This window comes from Entelurus aequoreus, linkage group LG04 (genome assembly GCF_033978785.1).
Source record: "Entelurus aequoreus isolate RoL-2023_Sb linkage group LG04, RoL_Eaeq_v1.1, whole genome shotgun sequence".
NCBI classification, from domain to species: Eukaryota; Metazoa; Chordata; class Actinopteri; order Syngnathiformes; family Syngnathidae; genus Entelurus; species Entelurus aequoreus.
Window position 1 is genome coordinate 85,955,048 of NC_084734.1, and position 20,956 is coordinate 85,976,003.

Consider the following 20,956-nt stretch of genomic DNA (forward strand, 5'->3'; position numbering starts at 1 on the left):
GACAAAACGGCTCTCGCCAAATACTTGAATCAGTGAAGCATATTTAATACAAACAGTGTGATTTATAACAATTACGGAGGTTTGTGTCATGTTTGTCCTCCTACAGAAACCATACTAAAACAAAAAAATTGATTTTTTTCCCCCTCATCATTTTCCATTCTTCATACATTTTTGAAAAATCTCCAGAGAGCCACTAGGGCGGCGCTAAAGAGCCGCATGCGGCTCTAGAGCCGCGGGTTGCCGACCCCCGGTTTAGGAGAAGATCCACATTACCTGGCACTGCTACTCTTGCTCTCATGCAAACTCCACCCAAGAGTTATCCACTGTGCCACTAATAGAATATGATGTGTGACTTGCATCGAACATTTTGGACCGGGGAATCACAAACCGGAAGGCGGCAGTCACGTCCGTTTAGAACCTGGATGTTTTCTGTGTATATAAGTAGGATTTACGAGCCCTCGGAGAAGAATAACTTGCTTTCTCTCCCTAACACACACACATACGTGTATGCACACACACGCACACTTCCCTCGGTGGTCCGTTTACTGCTGTATTCTGAGGGTGCAGATGTGTGACAGTTTGTGGGTGTTGTTGGTCTTTTTTTTTTTTTTTTTTAACACACCCCTGAATGTGAGTTTTATGTGGAATGCTTAGTGTTCCATGCCTTCACACTGGTTAATACTACCTTGCTGGGAGGGATGGAATTGTACTTACAGGAGATCCTGCAACAGAGAGAGAAAACAGGGATTAGCGACATGCATTGTGTTTTTTTGTTTTTTTTCTGCAATCATGAACTGTACCAAGAACATTAGATCTGCTGCCAGAGGAGTTTGTGGTGAAGATGTTATGACAAACAGACTTCTGGATAATTTGTTATGTTTTGAATTGGGATCTGAAGTCACATATGGACATTGACGGAAGACAATGCTTTAAAGTCTATGTTTTGGTTTTTTTGGTTTAAAAAAAAAAAAGGATCTGCTTCTGTAAATGTATTATTTGACCAGCAAATGTTTAATATAATAACACGAATGAATGCCTTTTTTAAATAAAAACAATATAAATTGGTGAAAAGATAACATTTTAAAATGAGATTAAAGGCCTACTGAAAGCCACTACTACCGACCACGCAGTCTGATAGGTTATATATCAATGATGAAATCTTAACATTGCAACACATGCCAATACGGCCGGGTTAACTTATAAAGTGACTTTTAAAACTTCCCGGGAAATATCCGGCTGAAACGTCGCGGTATGATGACGTATGCGCGTGACGAAGTCCGAGTAACGGAAGTTATGGTACCCGTAGAATCCTATACAAAAAGCTCTGTTTTCATTTCATAATTCCACAGTATTCTGGACATCTTTTGCAATTTGTTTAATGAACAATGAAGGCTGCAAAGAAGACAGTTGTAGGTGGGATCGGTGTATTAGCAGCGGACTACAGCAACACAACCAGGAGGACTTTGTTGGAGCGCTAGCCGCGCTAGCCGCCGACCTCACCTTGACTTCCTACGTCTCCGGGCCGCCAAACGCATCGGGTGAAGTCCTTCGTCGTGCCGATCGCTGGAACGCAGGTGAGCACGGGTGTTGATGAGTAGATGAGGGCTGGCTGGCGTAGGTGGAGAGCTGATGTTTTTAGCATAGCTCTGTGAGGTCCCGTTGCTAAGTTGCTAAGTTAGCTTCAATGGCGTCGTTAACACAGCATTGTTAACCTTCGCCAGCCTGGAAAGCATTAACCGTGTATTTACATGTCCACGGTTTAATAGTATTGTTGATTTTCTATCTATCCTTCCAGTCAGGGGTTTATTTTTTTGTTTCTATATGCAGTTAAAGCAAGATGCTATCACGTTAGCTCGTAGCTTAAGCATTTCGCCGATGTATTGTCGTGGAGATAAAAGGCACTGAATGTCCATTTCGCATTCTCGACTCTCATTTTCAAGAGGATATAGTATCCCAGGTGGTTTAAAATACAAATCCGTGATCCACAATAAAAAAAGGAGAGTGTGGTATCCAATGAGCCAGCTTGTACCTAAGTTACGGTCAGAGCGAAAAAAGATACGTCCATCACTGCCTCTCAAGTCCTTCACTGTAACGTTCCTCATCTACGAATCTTTCATCCTCGCTCAAATTAATGGGGTAATCATCACTTTCTCGGTCCGAATCTCTCTCGCTCCATTGTAAACAACGGGGAATTGTGAGGAATACTAGCTCCTGTGACGTCACGCTACTTCCGCTACAGGCAAGGCTTTTTTTTATCAGCGAGCAAAAGTTGCGAACTTTATCGTCGATTTTCTCTACTAAATCCTTTCAGCAAAAATATGGCAATATCGCGAAATGATCAAGTATGACACATAGAATGGATCTGCTATTCCCGTTTAAATAAAAAAAAATCATTTCAGTAGGCCTTTAATCACACATTTGTATATTCAAGGTCTTTGCAGGTTTCAACAATTCAAATTTAAGACTTTTTAAGACTTTTTTTTAAGACTATAATGAATGCAATTTAAGACCCATTTCACATGGATGCAGGCAAAAACAAGTACAAAAGACTTGAAGGAAAATTGGAGGCCCGGAATTACTTGCAAAGTATATGAATTTATTCACAGCTCTTTCACATTGGAATACAAAACGCTTAACCTAACTAAAACTACTACCGTAATTTCCGGACTATAAGCCGCACCTGACTATAAGCCGCACCAGCTAAATTTAGGGGAAAATACAGATTGCTCCATATATAAGCCGCACCCGACTATAAGCCGCAGGGTTTTGATGTGTAATTAGCGTAGTATATCAATCAATGTTTATTGATTATATATAGGGGTTCCTGCTACCACGGAGGGGATTGTCGGGACAGAGACGACTGTTTGGGAACGCAAAGCGTCCCATTTATTAACAATAAATCTTTCAATCATTCAATCAAACTTTCACATCTTTGACATGGCGAACAGCATTCGTGCAAAGTACAAATAATACAACGATGCAAAGTAATACTTGTCTCCCTTACTGTTCATCATTGTCATAGACTTTGTCATGAGGAAGTCTGTCGTCGGAGCAAACCTCGGCATTAAGTGGGGAAGGGGCAGACTGGCAGATCTGGACTTTGCGGACGACTTGGCTCTGCTTAGCCATTCCTACGCTGCACTCCAAAAATTGACTAACAATCTGCATGAGCAAGGGGAAAAAGTCGGCCTACGTATAAGCCAAGAGAAGACCAAGGCCATGACCGTTGCACAAGACCAAAACGTTCCACTGCTCACCGTAGGCGAACAAGGCATAGAGTACGTTGAGAACTTCACATATCTTGGAAGCAACATCTCAAACACTGGAGACGCAGAAAAGGATGTACAGACCAGAATCGGAAAAGCTGAAGGAGTCTTCCAACGCCTCCGGAATATCTGGTCATCAAAATCTATCAGTACGTCCACCAAGCTGCGCCTCTATATGTCAGTGGTCATCCCTACAGTGACCTATGCCTGTGAGACATGGATGAAGACGTCAACCATTACAAACAAGCTGGATGTCTTCCACCGACGGTGCCTCAGATACATCTTGAGGATCTCATGGAGAGACCACATCACCAATGAAGAGGTGATGAGAAGGGCAGGGGTAGCACCATTGTCTGATATAGTCTCTGATATGAGAAGGAGAATGGCTGGACACGTACTCCGACTGCCAAAAGAGAGACCGGCAAGTGTGGCAATGGACTGGGTGCCAGAAGGGGGAAAGAGGAAGAGAGGACGGCCAAAGAAGACGTGGAGACAAACAGCCAAGGAAGACCTGAGAGAGATGGGAGTCAGCTGGTATGGAGCAAGAAGGGTCGCCAGTGACCGGAACAAATGGAGGGGACTCGTCGCCCAATGTTCCAACAGGAATGGGAGGAACTAAGTCTAAGTAAGTAAAGCAAAGTAATACAAAGTGCTCGCCTGTACGTTATCAAAATAAGCAGCCTACCGGTATATGAAAAGTCAGTCTTTAATCATTGTGTCATCGTCTTCCTCCTGCGTACTAAAACCACCGAAATCCTCTTCGTCGGTGTCGGCGAAGAACAGGCCGTAAATAAGCCGCACCCTTGTATAAGCCGCAGGGACCAGAACGAGGGGAAAAAGTAGCGGCTTATAGTCCGGAAATTACGGTAACTACTCTGTCAAAATGTTTGTAGTTCGACTTCGGTAAGCTATGAAGCAGCACCGCTTGATGGATTGTCGGCCCATTAAACATATACAAGTACCTTTATGGTGCGTGTATAAGGACCGCAAAGTGGCACCTAATAGCAGACATACTGTATGTAGAGGCGGTATGGCGTAGTGGGTAGAGCGGCCGTGCTAGAAACCTGAGGGTTGCAGGTTCGCTCCCCGCCACTTGACATCCAAATCGCTGCCGTTGTGTCCTTGGGCAGGACACTTCACTGAATGAATGAGAGGTGGTGGTTGGAGGGGCCGTAGGCGCAAACTGGCAGCCTCGCTTCCGTCAGTCGACCCCAGGGCAGCTGTGGCTACAAATGTAGCTTACCACCACCAGGGGTGAATGAATGATGGGTTCCCACTTCTCCGTGAGCGCTTTGAGTATCAAATAATAGAAAAGCGCGATATAAAATCGAATCCATTATTATTATAATTATTATATTATCTGGCATTTTGTTTTGCAATATTATGCAAAACCAACTTTTCTTACCTTCTGGTACCTGCTGATCTGTATTTGGGATCTGCATAAGTCCTGAAAATGTGCGCGCGTCCGCCATTGTAGTCATAAGCTTCTTCTTTTTCTCTACCTTCTTATGTGGCATTCATCTTCCGCGGTTGCCATTTCTAATATAAAGTAGTGTAAAGTTCTTACTTATATCTGCCAGTAAACTCGCCATGAAAGCGCTAAAACATACCGGTGTAGTGAGTTTACATTATTCACCCAAGGTACTTTAGTTATTAGAGAGTTCCGGGTCGGACGGTTTTTCACGGGACACATTTCCGGCGTTGTTGTTGCACTAGTGAGCCACGGAGGAGGAGATGCTGCTCCGTTATTGATTGAAGTAGAGTCTGAATGTCATTTAAACACTCCCGTCCTTGGTAAGACCGCCCACAAAACGGCGCATCCTGAAGAGACTGTCACGGCCAGGGCGCATTGGAATGCGCCCTCATTCTTGCGCTCTCTGGTTCTCGACTCCTCGCTTGCCTCCGGACTACGATGACTCTCTCCTGCCTCTCGACCCCACTTCCGCCCCTGGACAACTCTGCCTGCCTAGCCCTTGTCGGACAGCACCGCTCCTCCCAACACGCACCTCCAACATTTACGGTAAAACGCTCCAGTTAAATACTACACATAGTCTTACACCATACACACTCTTGGATTTTGTCACACTCCATTTCCTTAGTTCGTATATTTAGTATTGTTTGATTATTATATATATTTGGACTATATACACTACCGTTCAAAAGTTTGGGGTCACATTGAAATGTCCTTTTTTTTGGAGGAAAAGCACTGTACTTTTCAATGAAGATAACTTTAAACTAGTCTTAACTTTAAAGAAATACACTCTATACATTGCTAATGTGATAAATGACTATTCTAGCTGCAAATGTCTGGTTTTTGGTGCAATATCTACATAGGTGTATAGAGGCCCATTTCCAGCAACTATCACTCCAGTGTTCTAATGGTACAATGTGTTTGCTCATTGGCTCGGAAGGCTAATTGATGATTAGAAAACCCTTGTGCAATCATGTTCACACGTCTGAAAACAGTTTAGCTCGTTACAGAAGCTACAAAACTGACCTTCCTTTGAGCAGATTGAGTTTCTGGAGCATCACATTTATGGGGTCAATTAAACGCTCAAAATGGCCAGAAAAAGAGAACTTTCATCTGAAACTCGACAGTCTATTCTTGTTCTTAGAAATGAAGGCTATTCCACAAAATTGTTTGGGTGACCCCAAACTTTTGAACGGTATGAATTATTGAACATTACTGCCCTCTGGTGTCAGTTGCCGTCACCTCCCCTCCTACAACCACAACAGAGATGCTCAGAAAGCTACTTGAAGATGATCTGTAAAACATCATCTATGCAACACTTTCACCAAAGAACCAACATTACATGTTATGTAGACCACAAAATAGTGTTTTAAATTTAGAAAAAAATCATAATATGACCCCTTTAATGCGCCTTATAATCCGGTGTGCCTTTTGTATGAAAATAAACCTGACTAGACCCGCTCATCGTCAGTGCGCCTTATAATCCGGTGCACCCTATGGTCTGAAAATACATAAAACTGGGCGACTTGTGGTGATTGGTTCCTATTCAAATACTCGGCTGATGTGGTTCAAATCTTTCTGTTCTGGTTAAGTGAAGAGAAGAAGCTGTTTAGTCACACAATGAATGAAAAAGAAGAGCACAACAAGGTTGTCAAAGGGAGAAGAAGTTGGAGGTGTGTGTGTTTATGAGGCATGGAGACCAAGTCAATTATGTGTGGTTGTGTCTAGACGCTGTGACAAGGACCTCCTGCGCCAGACGGTAAACAAACACGCCGGCAACCTTAACCTTAGACTTGGCGCTAATGGGAGAGACAGGAACTGGAGAGCGGCAGATAGGAATGAGGTCGAGGTTAACAGGGATTAGGAAAATAGCACAAAAAGTCGTATCATTTATTTTTCCAAATTATGTTCATGTATGTCCTTTATTCTCATAATTACAGAGCCCACTTTAGATCTTATTTCAAACAAAAGGTGTGACGATGAGTAACATGATTAAACCAACAAATGCTTTAAGTACTCTTTTTCTTTATTTCCGTGATTCTCATTATTGTATTTTACTGACGTCACGTCCAAAAAATACAAATAAAAAAAAGTACTAATGATAGTTTCACACACACACTAGGTGTGGTGAAAATAACCTCTGCATTTGACCCATCTCCTTGTTCACTCCCTGGGAGGTGAGGGGAGCAGTGAGCAGCAGCGGCGCACTGCAAAAACCGAAATCTAAGTAAGATGAAATATCTCAAATAAGGGTGATATTTGCTTATTTTCTGTCTGATAAGATAATTCTTCTCACAAAGAAGATTTTATGTTAGAGTGTTTTACTTGTTTTAAGGGTTTTGGTCCTAAATGATCTCAGTAAGATATTACAGCTTGTTGCTGAGATTTGATGAGCTATATTAAGTAAAACATGCTTGAAACTAGAACAGGGGTCGGCAACCCGCGGCTCCTTGACCACTCTGATGCGGCTCAGCTACATACATGCCGACCCCCCCGATTTTCCCAGGAAATTTATAATAATAATAATAATAATAATACCTGGGATTTATATGGCGCTTTTCTAAGCACCCAAAGTCGCTTTACATGTTTTTCTGCACCCATCATTCATTCACACCTGTAATTTATGGATCTCAGTGTCTCTCATAGATTACTCCCAGTGAAAAAATAATCCTATTTACACTCTAATTACTAAATAAAGGGCGTGCCCTAATTGCACTGCAGTAATTGTCCTCTATAACATTTACATACAGCGTGCCAGTCCAGCCACATGTTGCATGTTGTTATTACTTGCACACACAGGAGACAGCAAAGCATACTTAGTCATCAGCCACACAGCTTACACTGACGGTAGCCGTATCAAACAACTTTAACATTGTTACGTTACAAATATGCGCCACACTGTGAACCCACCCCAAAAAAGAATGAAAAACACATTTCTGGAGAACATCCCACCGTAACACAACATAAACACAACACAACCATTACCCAGAATCCCATGCAGCCCTAACTCTTCCGGTCTACATTATACACCCCCGCTACCACCAAATCCCCCCACACATCAACCCCCCCCCCTCTCCGTGCGTTGGTTGAGCGGAAGAGTTAGGGCTGCATGGGATTCTGGGTATTGGTACCGTCAGTGTAAGATGTGTGGCTGCTGAGTTAGTACGCCTTGCTGTCTCTTACGTGAGCAAGCTGAAACTGCATTCTACATGTGGTCGAGCAGGTACACTGTTAGGGCAGACTGTAGAGGGCGCCAAATGCAGTGTCATCACGCTCTGATATTCGGGAGTCTCCCGGGAAAAATGAGAGGGTTGGCAAGTATGACGCTATCAAGCGCTAATCATTCAAAACTCGCGGGCTGCACTAACATCAAATTTCCACATCAAAGTGCGTGCCGGTGCGTGTGTCGGAGACCCCTGGTTAACATAGCACAAAGCATTTAAGCTTTGTATGCAGTGTTTTTCATTTTAAATTTTAAATTTTTTTTTGTGGCTCCCATTACTTTCTTTAATTTGTGAAACTTGCCAAAATGGCTCTTTGAGTGGTAAAGGTTGCCGACCCCTGAACTAGAACATCAACTGTTGCAAAGCTGTGTCATCAACACTCACAAGTATAAAACTACTTTTTTAAAGTCATCATTTTTTATTTCAAGCATGAACAAAAAAATCACGACTTTGACACAATTGTGTCTCATAATTAAAACAGATGACAGCCAAATGGACTTTGCTGTTTTATTTTCAATGAAACAGTAGAAAATACGTACTCATATAGTAGTGTGACATTTCAAACTATTTTGAACAGAAATAGTTCATGCACATTCAGATAAATTATTCAAAATTACAATAAAAAAAAAATTGTCTGGGGGCTGGTCTGTATATATATATATATATATATATATATATATATATATATATATATATATATATATATATATATATATATATATATATATATATATGTATGTGTGGGAAAAAATCACAAGACTATTTCATCTCTACAGGCCTGTTTCATGAGGGTTTCCTCAATCGTCAGGAGATTTTAATGGAAGCATTCACATACCATGGTTTATATAGGGCACAGAGCGGGTGAGTACAGGCAGGCGTAGGGGCGTGGTGATTGGCTCATGTGTTACCCAGGAGGTGTTTCCTTCTGTGACGGCATGCTGATACAATTTCGCTGCGCTTGTTGAGGGATGACAACTCTGGACTGTATATAATAAACAGTTTCTCTTTTAAGCATAGGTTGCATCTTTTGTTACCACTGTTGTAAGGTGTGCTGGATGCAAGAATTTGCCATGTTATTGAGTATTCAACATTATTGTCTTTGAGATTCCAAATGTGTTTACTGAGTTCTGTAGTGTTCCGGAGTCTTTTGCATCTGAAAGAGGCTTTGTGATTGTTCCATCTGGTTTTGAATGCTCCCTCAGTTAATCCTACATATGTGTCGGATGTGTTAATGTCCTTGTGTGTTACCTTTGCTTGGTAAACGACTGATAGTTGTAAGGGGGTGCTTACAACCATCAGTACAACCAATTTTCTATTGGCAGAAAATGTTGCTTAGTTCAAATAAAATACAACTAATTTTTGTATTTTTTTTTCTTGTTTTTGAACACTGACTTTTTGCAGTGTGCCCGCGCCCGCAAATCCAACCCTTGATTTGAGTGCCAAGCAGGGAGGTAATGGGTCCCATTTTTATAGTCTTTGGTATGACTCGGCCGGGGTTTGAACTCACAACCTACCATTAAATATACGTGGTGGTCAAGCTAGTTCTGTTCTCAATGGGTATTTGGTGTCCTGGGCATGACGTTAAAGTGCATCCGGCAGTGGAGGCTCCTCTATGGGGTCTTGGGGCACTAGGAGGTTAAGCCCTTTACTACTGTTTCCCCAGGTGGCCCTTGGCAAAGGCCTAGTACCTGACTGCCCCCTAGCCAGGGATACGGCGAAGACCTCAACGGCGGAGCAGGCGGAAGACGGTAAATTTAAGAACTACCACAAACGGCTGCGATGGCAGAAGAAGGCTGCAGCAGAAAAGGGTCCCCCAGTCGTCTTGGACTCCATGCCACTGGACCCTGACCCGATTCTGTCAAGGATCGTTTGGTGACTGTCTGTGCACCAGTCTACCCACGTTAAACAAAGTCACGCACAGGCATCCTCCATAAAGGGATACACCCCTACCGGGAGTATCGTCATACTCGTTCGAGTGACCGCCGATGACTTGGTGCCATTTATTTTCCGGACCATAGGGCGCACCTGATTTCTCAGGCGCACTGCCGATGAATGGTCTATTTTTGAGCTTTTTTCATATATAAGGCATTTTAAAGGGGTCATGTTGTTATTATTTTATTCTAAATGTAAAAGACTTCCTTGTGGTCTACATAACATGTGATGGTGGTTCTTTGGTCAAAATGTTGCATAGATGATGTTTTACAGATCATCTTCAAGCCGCTTTCTGACGGTCGCTTCAGGATGCGCCGTTTTGTGGGCGGTCTTATTTACGTGGCTCACCTTCGCAAGCGTCTTCTCCCCGTCATCTTTGTTGTAGCGGTGTAGCGTGCAAGGACGGGAGTGGAAGAAGTGTCAAAAGATGGAGCTAACTGTTTTAATGACATTCAGACTTTACTTCAATCAAGGACGGAGCAAAACCGTGAAAAACCGTCCGACCGGAACTCTCTAATAACTAAAGTTCCTTGGGTGAATAATGTGAACTCACTACACCGGTATGTTTTAGCGCTTTCATGGCGAGTTTACTGACAGATATAAGTAAGAACTTTACACTGTTTTATATTAAAAATGGCAACAGCGGATGATGAATGTCCCAATTTTCAGGACTTATGCAGATCCCAAATACACATCAGCAGGTACCAGAAGGTAAGAAAAGTTGCTTTTGCATAACAATGCGAAACAAAACGGCAGATAATATGTCTTACCTTATACACACACCATAATAATACTCACATGTTGAAGCACAGTACAATCCATTTTTGGCTTCATCGCTTACCAAAGTCATGCTAAAACATTTTGATAGATTTTTTAACGCCGTGTGTAACGTTCTATATTTTCAATTGGACATGTAAAATGTTGGTGTTGTTTACTTGAGTCATATTGCAGTCTACATGTATCTCTTATGTGTGACTACCATCTGCTGGTCACACTTATCATTACACCATGTACCATATGAGATTGCTTCGAGGTCGGTAAGCACAACCAGAATTATTCCGTACTGTCGATTTTTGAGAAAATGAAAGGATTTTAAGTGCGCCTTATAGTCCGAAAAATACGGTAATTCATTTTTTTGACACCCCAATGAAGCGTCCTGTCATTCATTCATTGACATTTTACATGCGTATATTCATGCAAAATGGACCCTTAGGACGTATAAGGAAGTAGATACCAACTAGTTAGCCACCAATAATTGTGTGATCTTGAAAGAGTTCAGTATGAATATGTACTATAGGGTTGTACGATATACCGGTATTAGTATAGTACCGCGATACTAATGGATCATATTCGGTACTATATCGCCTCTGAAAAGTACCGGTCCAGTCTACACCTAACAGCCACTGTAATGATACCAAGTACAGTAGCGTATCTCGTCGATACTACTATGATTACGTCCATATTTTCTGGCATCACAACATCTTCTTTGTTTTTTTTTTAAAATTTACATTATATTTATAAATTTAGGAAATATAATATAATAATAATATAATATATAATAATATATATAAACATGCTTCACTACACACCGTAGCTCACCAACGTCACAATGTAAACAAATGCCATGGGTGGATCTACACCTGACATCCACTGTAATGATACCAAGTACAGGTGCGTATCTAGTCGATACTACTATGATTACATCGATATATTTTTTTCCTTTTTAAAAAATTCATATTATATTTATAAACTCAGGAAATATGTTCCTGGACACATGAGGACTTTGAATATGACCAATGTATGATCCTGGTACTTGGTATCGGATTGATACCCAAATTTGTGGTATCATCCAAAACTAATGTAAAGTACCCAAACAACAGAAGAATAAGTGGTTATTACATTTTTATAGAAGTGTAGCTAGAACATGTTGAAAGAGAAAGTAAGCAGATGTTGACAGTAAATGAACAAGTAGATTAATAATTCATTTTCTACAGCTTGTCCTTAATAATTTTGACAAAACAATAGAATGGAAAATGACACAATATGTTACTGCATATGTCAGCAGCTAAATTAGGAGCCTTTGTTGAGTGGATTGTTTGATTTATTTGCTTAATCCATTCCATAATTTAATCCCACATACTGATATACTGAAGGTCTTAAGTGTTGTACGTGCGTACAAATGTTTTAAATGACATTTTTCTCTAAGATTATATTTCTCCTCTTTTTTTTGAGAAGAATTGTTGTATATTCTTGGGTAGCAGGTTATAGTTTGCTTTATGTATAATTTTAGCTGTTTGCAAATTCACTATGTCGTGGAATTTCAGTATTTTTGATTCAATAAATAAAGGATTTGTATGTTCTCTATATCCAACATTATGTATTATTATAACTCATCTTTTTTTGTAACACTGTTAATAAATGAAGTGTACTTTTGTAGTTATTTCCCCATATTTCTACACAATAACTCAGATATGGTAACACTAGTGAGCAGTAGAGAATATGAAGTGATTTTTGGTCTAGAACATGTTTTGCTTTATTCATTATTGACGTGTTTCTTGCTACTTTATGTTGTATATTTTTTACGTGAGATTTCCAGTTCAATTTATCATCAATCATTATACCTAGAAATTTGGTTTCATTTACTCTTTCAATTTCTATTCCGTCTATTTGTATTTGTGTTTGACTTTCTTTTCTACTGTTACCAAATAGCATTATTTTAGTTTTACTGAGATTCAACGATAGTCTGTTTTTGTCAAACCATCTTTTTAACTTGTTAATTTCTTCTGTTATTATTTGTAATATATTCTGTGTGTTCTCTCCTGAACAAAACGCTGTTGTATCATCCGCAAATAATACTAACTTTAAATCTTTTGTAGCTTTACAAATGTCATTTATATAGAGATTGAATAATTGAGGTCCTAGTATTGATCCCTGAGGTACACCACAGGATATATTTAGCGTTGTAGACGTGTGTTCGCCTAGCTTCACGTATTGTTTCCCGTTTGTTGGATAACTTCTTATCCAGTTTAAGACTAACCCTCTGATGCCGTATCGTTCTAGTTTTTGGATTAAAATATTGTGATTAATAGTGTCAAATGTTAGATCCATAAACACTGCAGCCGCACATTTTTTACTATCTATTGCATTGGTCATTTCTTCTGTAATTTCAATTGAAGCCATTGAAGTTGAAACATTAGCTCTGTATCCATACTGGTTCTCTTCAAGTATTTTATTTTTGTTTGTGAAACTCTCTAATCTATTATTGAACAGTTTTTCAATGATTTTAGAAAATTGTGGAAGTAAAGAAACAGGTCTATAATTTGCAAATTTGGTGTTTGTCTCCAGTCTTATAAATTGGTGCAACTTTAGCTATTTTCATTTTGTTTGGAAATTTACCAGTTTGAAATGAAAGGTTACTAATATACAATAATGGTCCTGAGATATCTTCTATAACCTTTTTTATCGTTTCCATATCAATTCCGTTCCAATCTGTTGAAGTCTTAGATTTACATTTTTTCACGATTGTAACTATTTCCTCCTGTGTCACATTACTGAGGAACATGGAGTTGGGATTTCACTCTATGGTATCATTATAGTCCTCAATTATTGTTTGCTTACTTACTAAAAAAACACAAGTTGTCTAGTAGGTTCACTATTTTATTTAAGGACAAACTTGCAATAAGAAACATATGATTAATGTACCCTAAGATTTGTTGTTAAAATAAAGCCAACAATGCAATTTTTTGTGGTCCCCTTTATTTAGAAAAGTACCAAAAAGTATCAAAATAATTTTGCTACCGGTACCAACATATTTGTATCGGGACAACACTAATATGTACTGTGTTAAACTTGGGAAGCCACCATTTGGGCACAGATGCATCTTATGCCTGGTTCACACCAACGGCGCTTGCCGCGCTTTAAAGCGGCGAGCAAAGCGTCCGTCATTTTTGTCAATTTTTCCACGAATATCCCGATCTCCGAAGTAATGTTATGCTTTGATACGCTCTGATACGAATTAGTTGCCGCTTTGTTAACGTTCCTCACGATTTGATCCCGCTTTGATACGCTTTAAATCACGCTTTGATACGTTTTATTACGCTTTATTGATCTTTATTACTTTAAATCAGGCTCTGACACGATGATCAAGCTCTGTTGTGCATTGTTACAACAAAAATAAGAACAAAATGTGAAAAACTCAGTATACTGTTTTCCACACATTTTTTATATTCATTTATTTTTTCAATTTCTCTTTTTTTTCGTTATATTATGTTTATTATTTATTATGTTTTATATCTTCATTTCTTTTATTTCTTTGTCATCTTAATAAATATCTATCTTTCATTTCTTATGCTAGTTGACAATAATAAAAGGCATTTCTTTTATTTTTTATATTCATTTATTTTTTCAATTTCTCTTTTTTTCCCATTATATTATGTTTTATATCTTCATTTCTTTTATTTCTTTGTCATCTTAAATATCTATCTTTCATTTCTTATGCTAGTTGACAATAATAAAAGGCATTTCTTGTATTTTTTATATTCATTTATTTTTTTCAATTTCTCTTTTTTTTCCGTTATATTATGTTTTATATCTTAATTTCTTTGTCATCTTAATAAATATCTATCTTTCATTTCTTATGCTAGTTGACAATAATAAAAGGCATTTCTTTTATTTTTTATATTCATTTATTTTTCCAATTTCTCTTTTTTTTCCGTTATATTATGTTTTATATCTTAATTTCTTTGATTTCTTTGTCATCTTAAATATCTATCTTTCATTTCTTATGCTAGTTGACAATAATAAAAGGCATTTCTTTTATTTTTTATATTCATTTATTTTTTCAATTTCTCTTTTTTTCCCGTTATATTATGTTTTATATCTTCATTTCTTTTATTTATTTGTCATCTTAATAAATATCTATCTTTCATTTCTTATGCTAGTTGACAATAATAAAAGGCATTTCTTTTATTTTTTATATTCATTTATTTTTTCAATTTCTCTTTTTTTCCCCGTTATATTATGTTTTATATCTTCATTTCTTTTATTTCTTTGTCATCTTAATAAATATCTATCTTTCATTTCTTATGCTAGTTGACAATAATAAAAGGCATTTCTTTTATTTTTTATATTCATTTATTTTTCCAGTTTCTCTTTTTTTTCCGTTATATTATGTTTTATATCTTAATTTCTTTGATTTCTTTGTCATCTTAAATATCTATCTTTCATTTCTTATGCTAGTTGACAATAATAAAAGGCATTTCTTGTATTTTTTATATTCATTTATTTTTTTCAATTTCTCTTTTTTTCCCGTTATATTATGTTTTATATCTTCATTTCTTTGTCATCTTAATAAATATCTATCTTTCATTTCTTATGCTAGTTGACAATAATAAAAGGCATTTCTTGTATTTTTTATATTCATTTATTTTTTTCAATTTCTCTTTTTTTCCCGTTATATTATGTTTTATATCTTAATTTCTTTGTCATCTTAATAAATATCTATCTTTCATTTCTTATGCTAGTTGACAATAATAAAAGGCATTTCCTTTATTTTTTATATTCCTTTATTTTTTCAATTTCTCTTTTTTTTCCTCGTTATATTATGTTTTATATCTTCATTTCTTTTATTTCTTTGTCATCTTAATAAATATCTATCTTTCATTTCTTATGCTAGTTGAAAATAATAAAAGGCATTTCTTTTATTTTTTATATGCATTTATTTTTTCAATTTCTCTTTTTTTTCCCGTTATATTATGTTTTATATCTTCATTTCTTTTATTTCTTTGTCATCTTAACAAATATCTATCTTTCATTTCTTATGCTAGTTGACAATAATAAAAGGCATTTCTTTTAAACGTAACATATTCTCTTTATTATTAACACTTTCATACAGAAAAATGATAGACAGTAATGTCAAAGTGCAACACAGTCACTTCCTATGGATGTGAGCTGAGTGTACCGAACCGCTTGGTAGAAGCTAAAGCGACACAATAATGGAGAGGGCAGCGGTGTTGGCACGCATTACCCTCATCATGACTGCAGCTGCACGCGCTCAGTGAGCTACTCCGACATCTGGACAAGGTTAGCGCCACCACATGTTAACGCCAGGAGATGCGCCGACTGAAGCCTTCCAGTCACCAAGAGCGAAGACAAGGAGGAACGCACGAGAGACAAGTAACCCAACAGGTGGTGGGATTCACTTACCCGGTTCCCCTCTTCTTCCCATCCTTCCACGCTTTCCGGGAGGCCCTGCGAAAACACAGACGGAGCAATAAATTCCCCAAATCAAGCACAGTGGATGCTGGAGTGGAGGACAAGTGAGTCTCCCTGCAGGAAGTCATGTGTTGTCTGGCGTCGGCCACGTAGAGCCGACCGCACGTTTCGTGTCATCCGTGGACTGACGTAGGCGCAAGATATGAAAACACAAGTGAAAACATGCCCCCCTGTTCAGAACCGAATGGAAACCAGACCTACAGGTGTGCTGTCTTTGGCTTAGCTCGGCTGTATTAGAGCACAGGTGTCAAACTCAAGGCCCCGGGGGCCAAATCTGGGCCGCCACATTATTTTAAGTGGCCCGTGAAAGCCTGGAAATGATATGCGTTAATGAAATGCTTAATTTTTTCTTACTCAAATATATTTGTTTGTTCCCTTTTGGCATTAAAAAATCATGTACCATACATGCAATTGCATGTATACGACCGTTCAAAAGTTTGGGGTCATCCAAACCATTTTGTGGAATAGCCTTCATTTCTAAGAACAAGAATAGACTGTCGAGTTTCAGATGAAAGTTCTCTTTTTCTGGCCATTTTGAGCGTTTAATTGACCCCACAAATGTGATGCTCCAGAAACTCAATCTGCTCAAAGGAAGGTCAATTTTGTAGCTTCTGTAACGATCTAAAGTGTTTTCAGATGTGTGAACATGATTGCACAAGGGTTTTCTAATCATTAATTAGCCTTCTGAGCCAATGAGCAAACACATTGTACCATTAGAACACTGGAGTGATAGTTGCTGGAAATGGGCCTATGTAGATATTGCACCAAAAAGCAGACATTTGCAGCTAGAATAGTCATTTACCACATTAGCAATGTATAGAGTGTATTTCTTTAAAGTTAAGACTAGTTTAAAGTTATCTTCATTGAAAAGTACCTTCAAAAATAAGGACATTTCAATGTGACCCCAAACTTTTGAACGGTACTGTATTTTAAAATTCAATATTATCAAAATATTATATTAACATGTATTCCAAAAAAATGTTTTGGTTAAAACAAAGATTCTTTCTTTAGTTTATTTGGAACATGAACACACTTACAGTATAAGACACCGCGCAGTTTCATTTCACTTTACCTCATGTTCGAAAAGGAGTAGGAAGAAGCAAAGCTTATTTAATCCTACCCCTTTTCCCACTTTAGAGCGTTTACAAATATATACATCTTTTACTGACCTTTTTATAATAAAATAACATCTGCGAATTACAAACCCCGTTTCCATATGAGTTGGGAAATTGTGTTAGATGTAAATATAAACGGAATACAATGATTTGCAAATCATTTTCAAGCCATATTCAGTTGAATATGCTACAAAGACAACATATTTGATGTTCAAACTCATAAACTTTTTTTTTTGTGTGCAAATAATAATTAACTTTAGAATTTGATGGCAGCAACACGTGACAAAGAAGTTGGGAAAGGTGGCAATAAATACTGAGAAAGTTGAGGAATGCTCATCAAAGACTTATTTGGAACATCCCACAGGTGAACAGGCAAATTGGGAACAGGTGGGTGCCATGATTGGGTATAAAAGTAGATTCCATGAAATGCTCAGTCATTCACAAACAAGGATGGGGCGAGGGTCACCACTTTGTCAACAAATGCCTGAGCAAATTGTTGAACAGTTTAAGAAAAACCTTTCTCAACCAGCTATTGCAAGGAATTTAGGGATTTCACCATCTACGCTCCGTAATATCATCAAAGGGTTCAGAGAATGTGGAGAAATCACTGCAGGTAAGCAGCTAAGCCCGTGACCTTTGATCCCTCAGGCTGTACTGCATCAACAAGCGACATCAGTGTGTAAAGGATATCACCACATGGGCTCAGGAACACTTCAGAAACCCACTGTCAGTAACTACAGTTGGTCGCTTCATCTGTAAGTGCAAGTTAAAACTCTCCTATGCAAGGCGAAAACCGTTTATCAACAACACCCAGAAACGCCGTCAGCTTTGCTGGGGCTGAACTCATCTAAGATGGACTGATACAAAGTGGAAAAGTGTTCTGTGGTCTGACGAGTCCACATTTCAAATTGTTTTTGGATACTGTGGACGTCGTGTCCTCCGGACCAAAGAGGAAAAGAACCATCTGGATTGTTATAGGCGCAAAGTGTAAAAGGCAGCATGTGTGATGGTATGGGGGTGTATTAGTGCCCAAGACATGGGTAACTTACACATCTGTGAAGGCGCCATTAATGCTGAAAGGTACATACAGCTTTTGGAGCAACATATGTTGCCATCCAAGCAACGTTACCATGGACGCCCCTGCTTATTTCAGCAAGACAATGCCAAGCCACGTGCTACATCAACGTGGCTTCATAGTAAAAGAGTGCGGGTACTAGACTGGCCTGCCTGTAGTCCAGACCTGTCTCCCATTGAAAATGTGTGGCACCTAAAATAGCAGAAGGGAGACCCCCGGACTGTTGAACAACTTAAGCTGTACATCAAGCAAGAATGGGAAAGAATTCCACCTGAGAAGCTTCAAAAATGTGTCTCCTCAGTTCCCAAACCTTTACTGAGTGTTGTTAAAAGGAAAGGCCATGTAACACAGTGGTGAACATGCCCTTTCCCAACTACTTTGGCACGTGTTGCAGCCATGAAATTCTAAGTTAATGATTATTTGCAAAAAAAAAAATCAAGTTTATGAGTTTGAACATCAAATATGTTGTCTTTGTAGTGCATTCAACTGAATATGGCTTGAAAATGATTTGCAAATCATTTTATTCCGTTTATATTTACATCTAACACAATTTCCCAACTCGTATGGAAACGGGGTTTGTAGTATACACAACAGTTTTGTAATATGTAATTAATTAATTCAGTCATTATTAACATACTGAGATGAAGAATATCTTATTTTCAATAAGGTTGAAAGTAGGGATGTCCGATAATGGCTTTTTGCCGATATCCGATATTCCGATATTGTCCAACTCTTTAATTACCGATACCGATATCAACCGATACCGATATCAACCGATATATACAGTCGTGGAATTAACACATTATTATGCCTAATTTGGACAACCATGTATGGTGAAGATAAGGTAATTTTTAAAAAAATTAGTAAAATAAGATAAATAAATTAAAAACATCTTCTTGAATAAAAAAGAAAGTAAAACAATATAAAAACAGTTACATAGAAACTAGTAATGAATGAAAATTAGTAAAATTAACTGTTAAAGGTTAGTACTATTAGTGGAGCAGCAGCACGCACAATCATGTGTGCTTACGGACTGTATCCCTTGCAGACTGTATTGATATATATTGATATATAATGTAGGAAGCAGAATATTAATAACAGAAAGAAACAACCCTTTTGTGTGAATGAGTGTAAATGGGGGAGGGAGGTTTTTTGGGTTGGTGCACTAATTGTAAGTGTATCTTGTGTTTTTTATGTTGATTTAATTAAAAAACCAAAAAAAAAACCAAAAAAAAAAAAAACGATACCGATAATAAAAAAAACGATACCGATAATTTCCGATATTACATTTTAACGCATATATCGGACATCCCTAGTTGAAAGTATTTCTCATAATTCTTCTTCTTTGTACTTTGTAAGCACTATTAATTTGAACAACCTCTTAAACTGGATCATATCAGTACAATGTTTAACTTCTTTACTTCATCCATTCCATCATTTCATTCCACATACTGATATGCTAAAGTGTTGTAACATAAATACTGTACTTAAATATCTGCTTGACTTATGATTTCAAAACAAATGATCAATCAAATTGTAAACTGGGGGACGGCGTGGCGCGGTTGGGAGAGTGGCCGTGCCAGCAACCTGAGGGTTCCTGGTTCAACCCCCAGCTTTTACCAACTTAGTCACGTCCGTTGTGTCCTTGAGCGAGACACTCCACCCTTGCTCCTGATGGGTGGTGGTTAGGGTCTTGCATGGCAGCTCCCGCCATCAGTGTGTGAACGTATGTGTGAATGGATGAATGTGGAAAAGTTCTTTGAGTACCTTGAAGGTAGAAAAGCGCTATACAAGTATAACCCGTATACCCATTTAAACTGTAAAATTGACAATAGATTTTACGATTAAATTCCGCCGACTGAGTTTTTTTACTGTAAAATTTACTTGTACTATTTTTTTCCATATACAGTAAGACACTAAAACATTAAAAAACTAACTAAAAAAACATTAGGGAACACTTTAGTATGGGGAACATATTCACCATTAATTAGTTACTTATTAACATGCAAATTAGTAACATATTGGCTCTTAATTAGTCGTTATTAAGTACTTATTAATGTCTTAATATGCAAGGCCTTATTATACAACCAGTAAGCTGGTAACACTTTAGTATGGGGAACATATTCAGCAATACTAACCCTAACTCCAACCTTAACCCTAACCCTCTAAACCTAACACTAACCTCAACCCCAACCCTAACCCTAACCCTAACCAAATAAATCTAAATTAAGTCTTAGTTACTTAGAATATTTACACCATACTAAAGTGTTACCAAACATTAAAACAACAAGATTTTACGGTTAAAACAAACAAACGGGCAGCTCTGTTGCTTGAATTTTACCGCTAAAAACAGTGGTATTGTTTCTCCACTCCATTCCATTCATCCAATTTTTTTATATGCCGTAAAAACCCACTGGTAGAAAACCCAAGCTGACAGATGACCCATATGCTTGTTATGTGCCATAGAAATATAATATAAATAAAACATGACAAGCCAAAGAGGACTAATTCATGTTGTAGACCAGTGAGATTATGTAATTTCACCTAATTGGGTTAAAAACCTTTTTTGCAAAGCAGTAATTATAATCCGCAACTGTGCC

General features: G+C 38.1%; 1 protein-coding gene across 1 annotated transcript in view; it reads right to left on the reverse strand.

Moving 5' to 3' along the window:
• Window positions 1-20,956, reverse strand: part of LOC133649231 (collagen alpha-1(XXIII) chain-like) — a 661,501-nt gene that overhangs the window by 99,754 nt on the left and 540,791 nt on the right. The window contains 1 exon segment of the mRNA XM_062046061.1: window positions 16,078-16,142. Coding sequence (XP_061902045.1) covers window positions 16,078-16,142 — 65 coding nt within the window.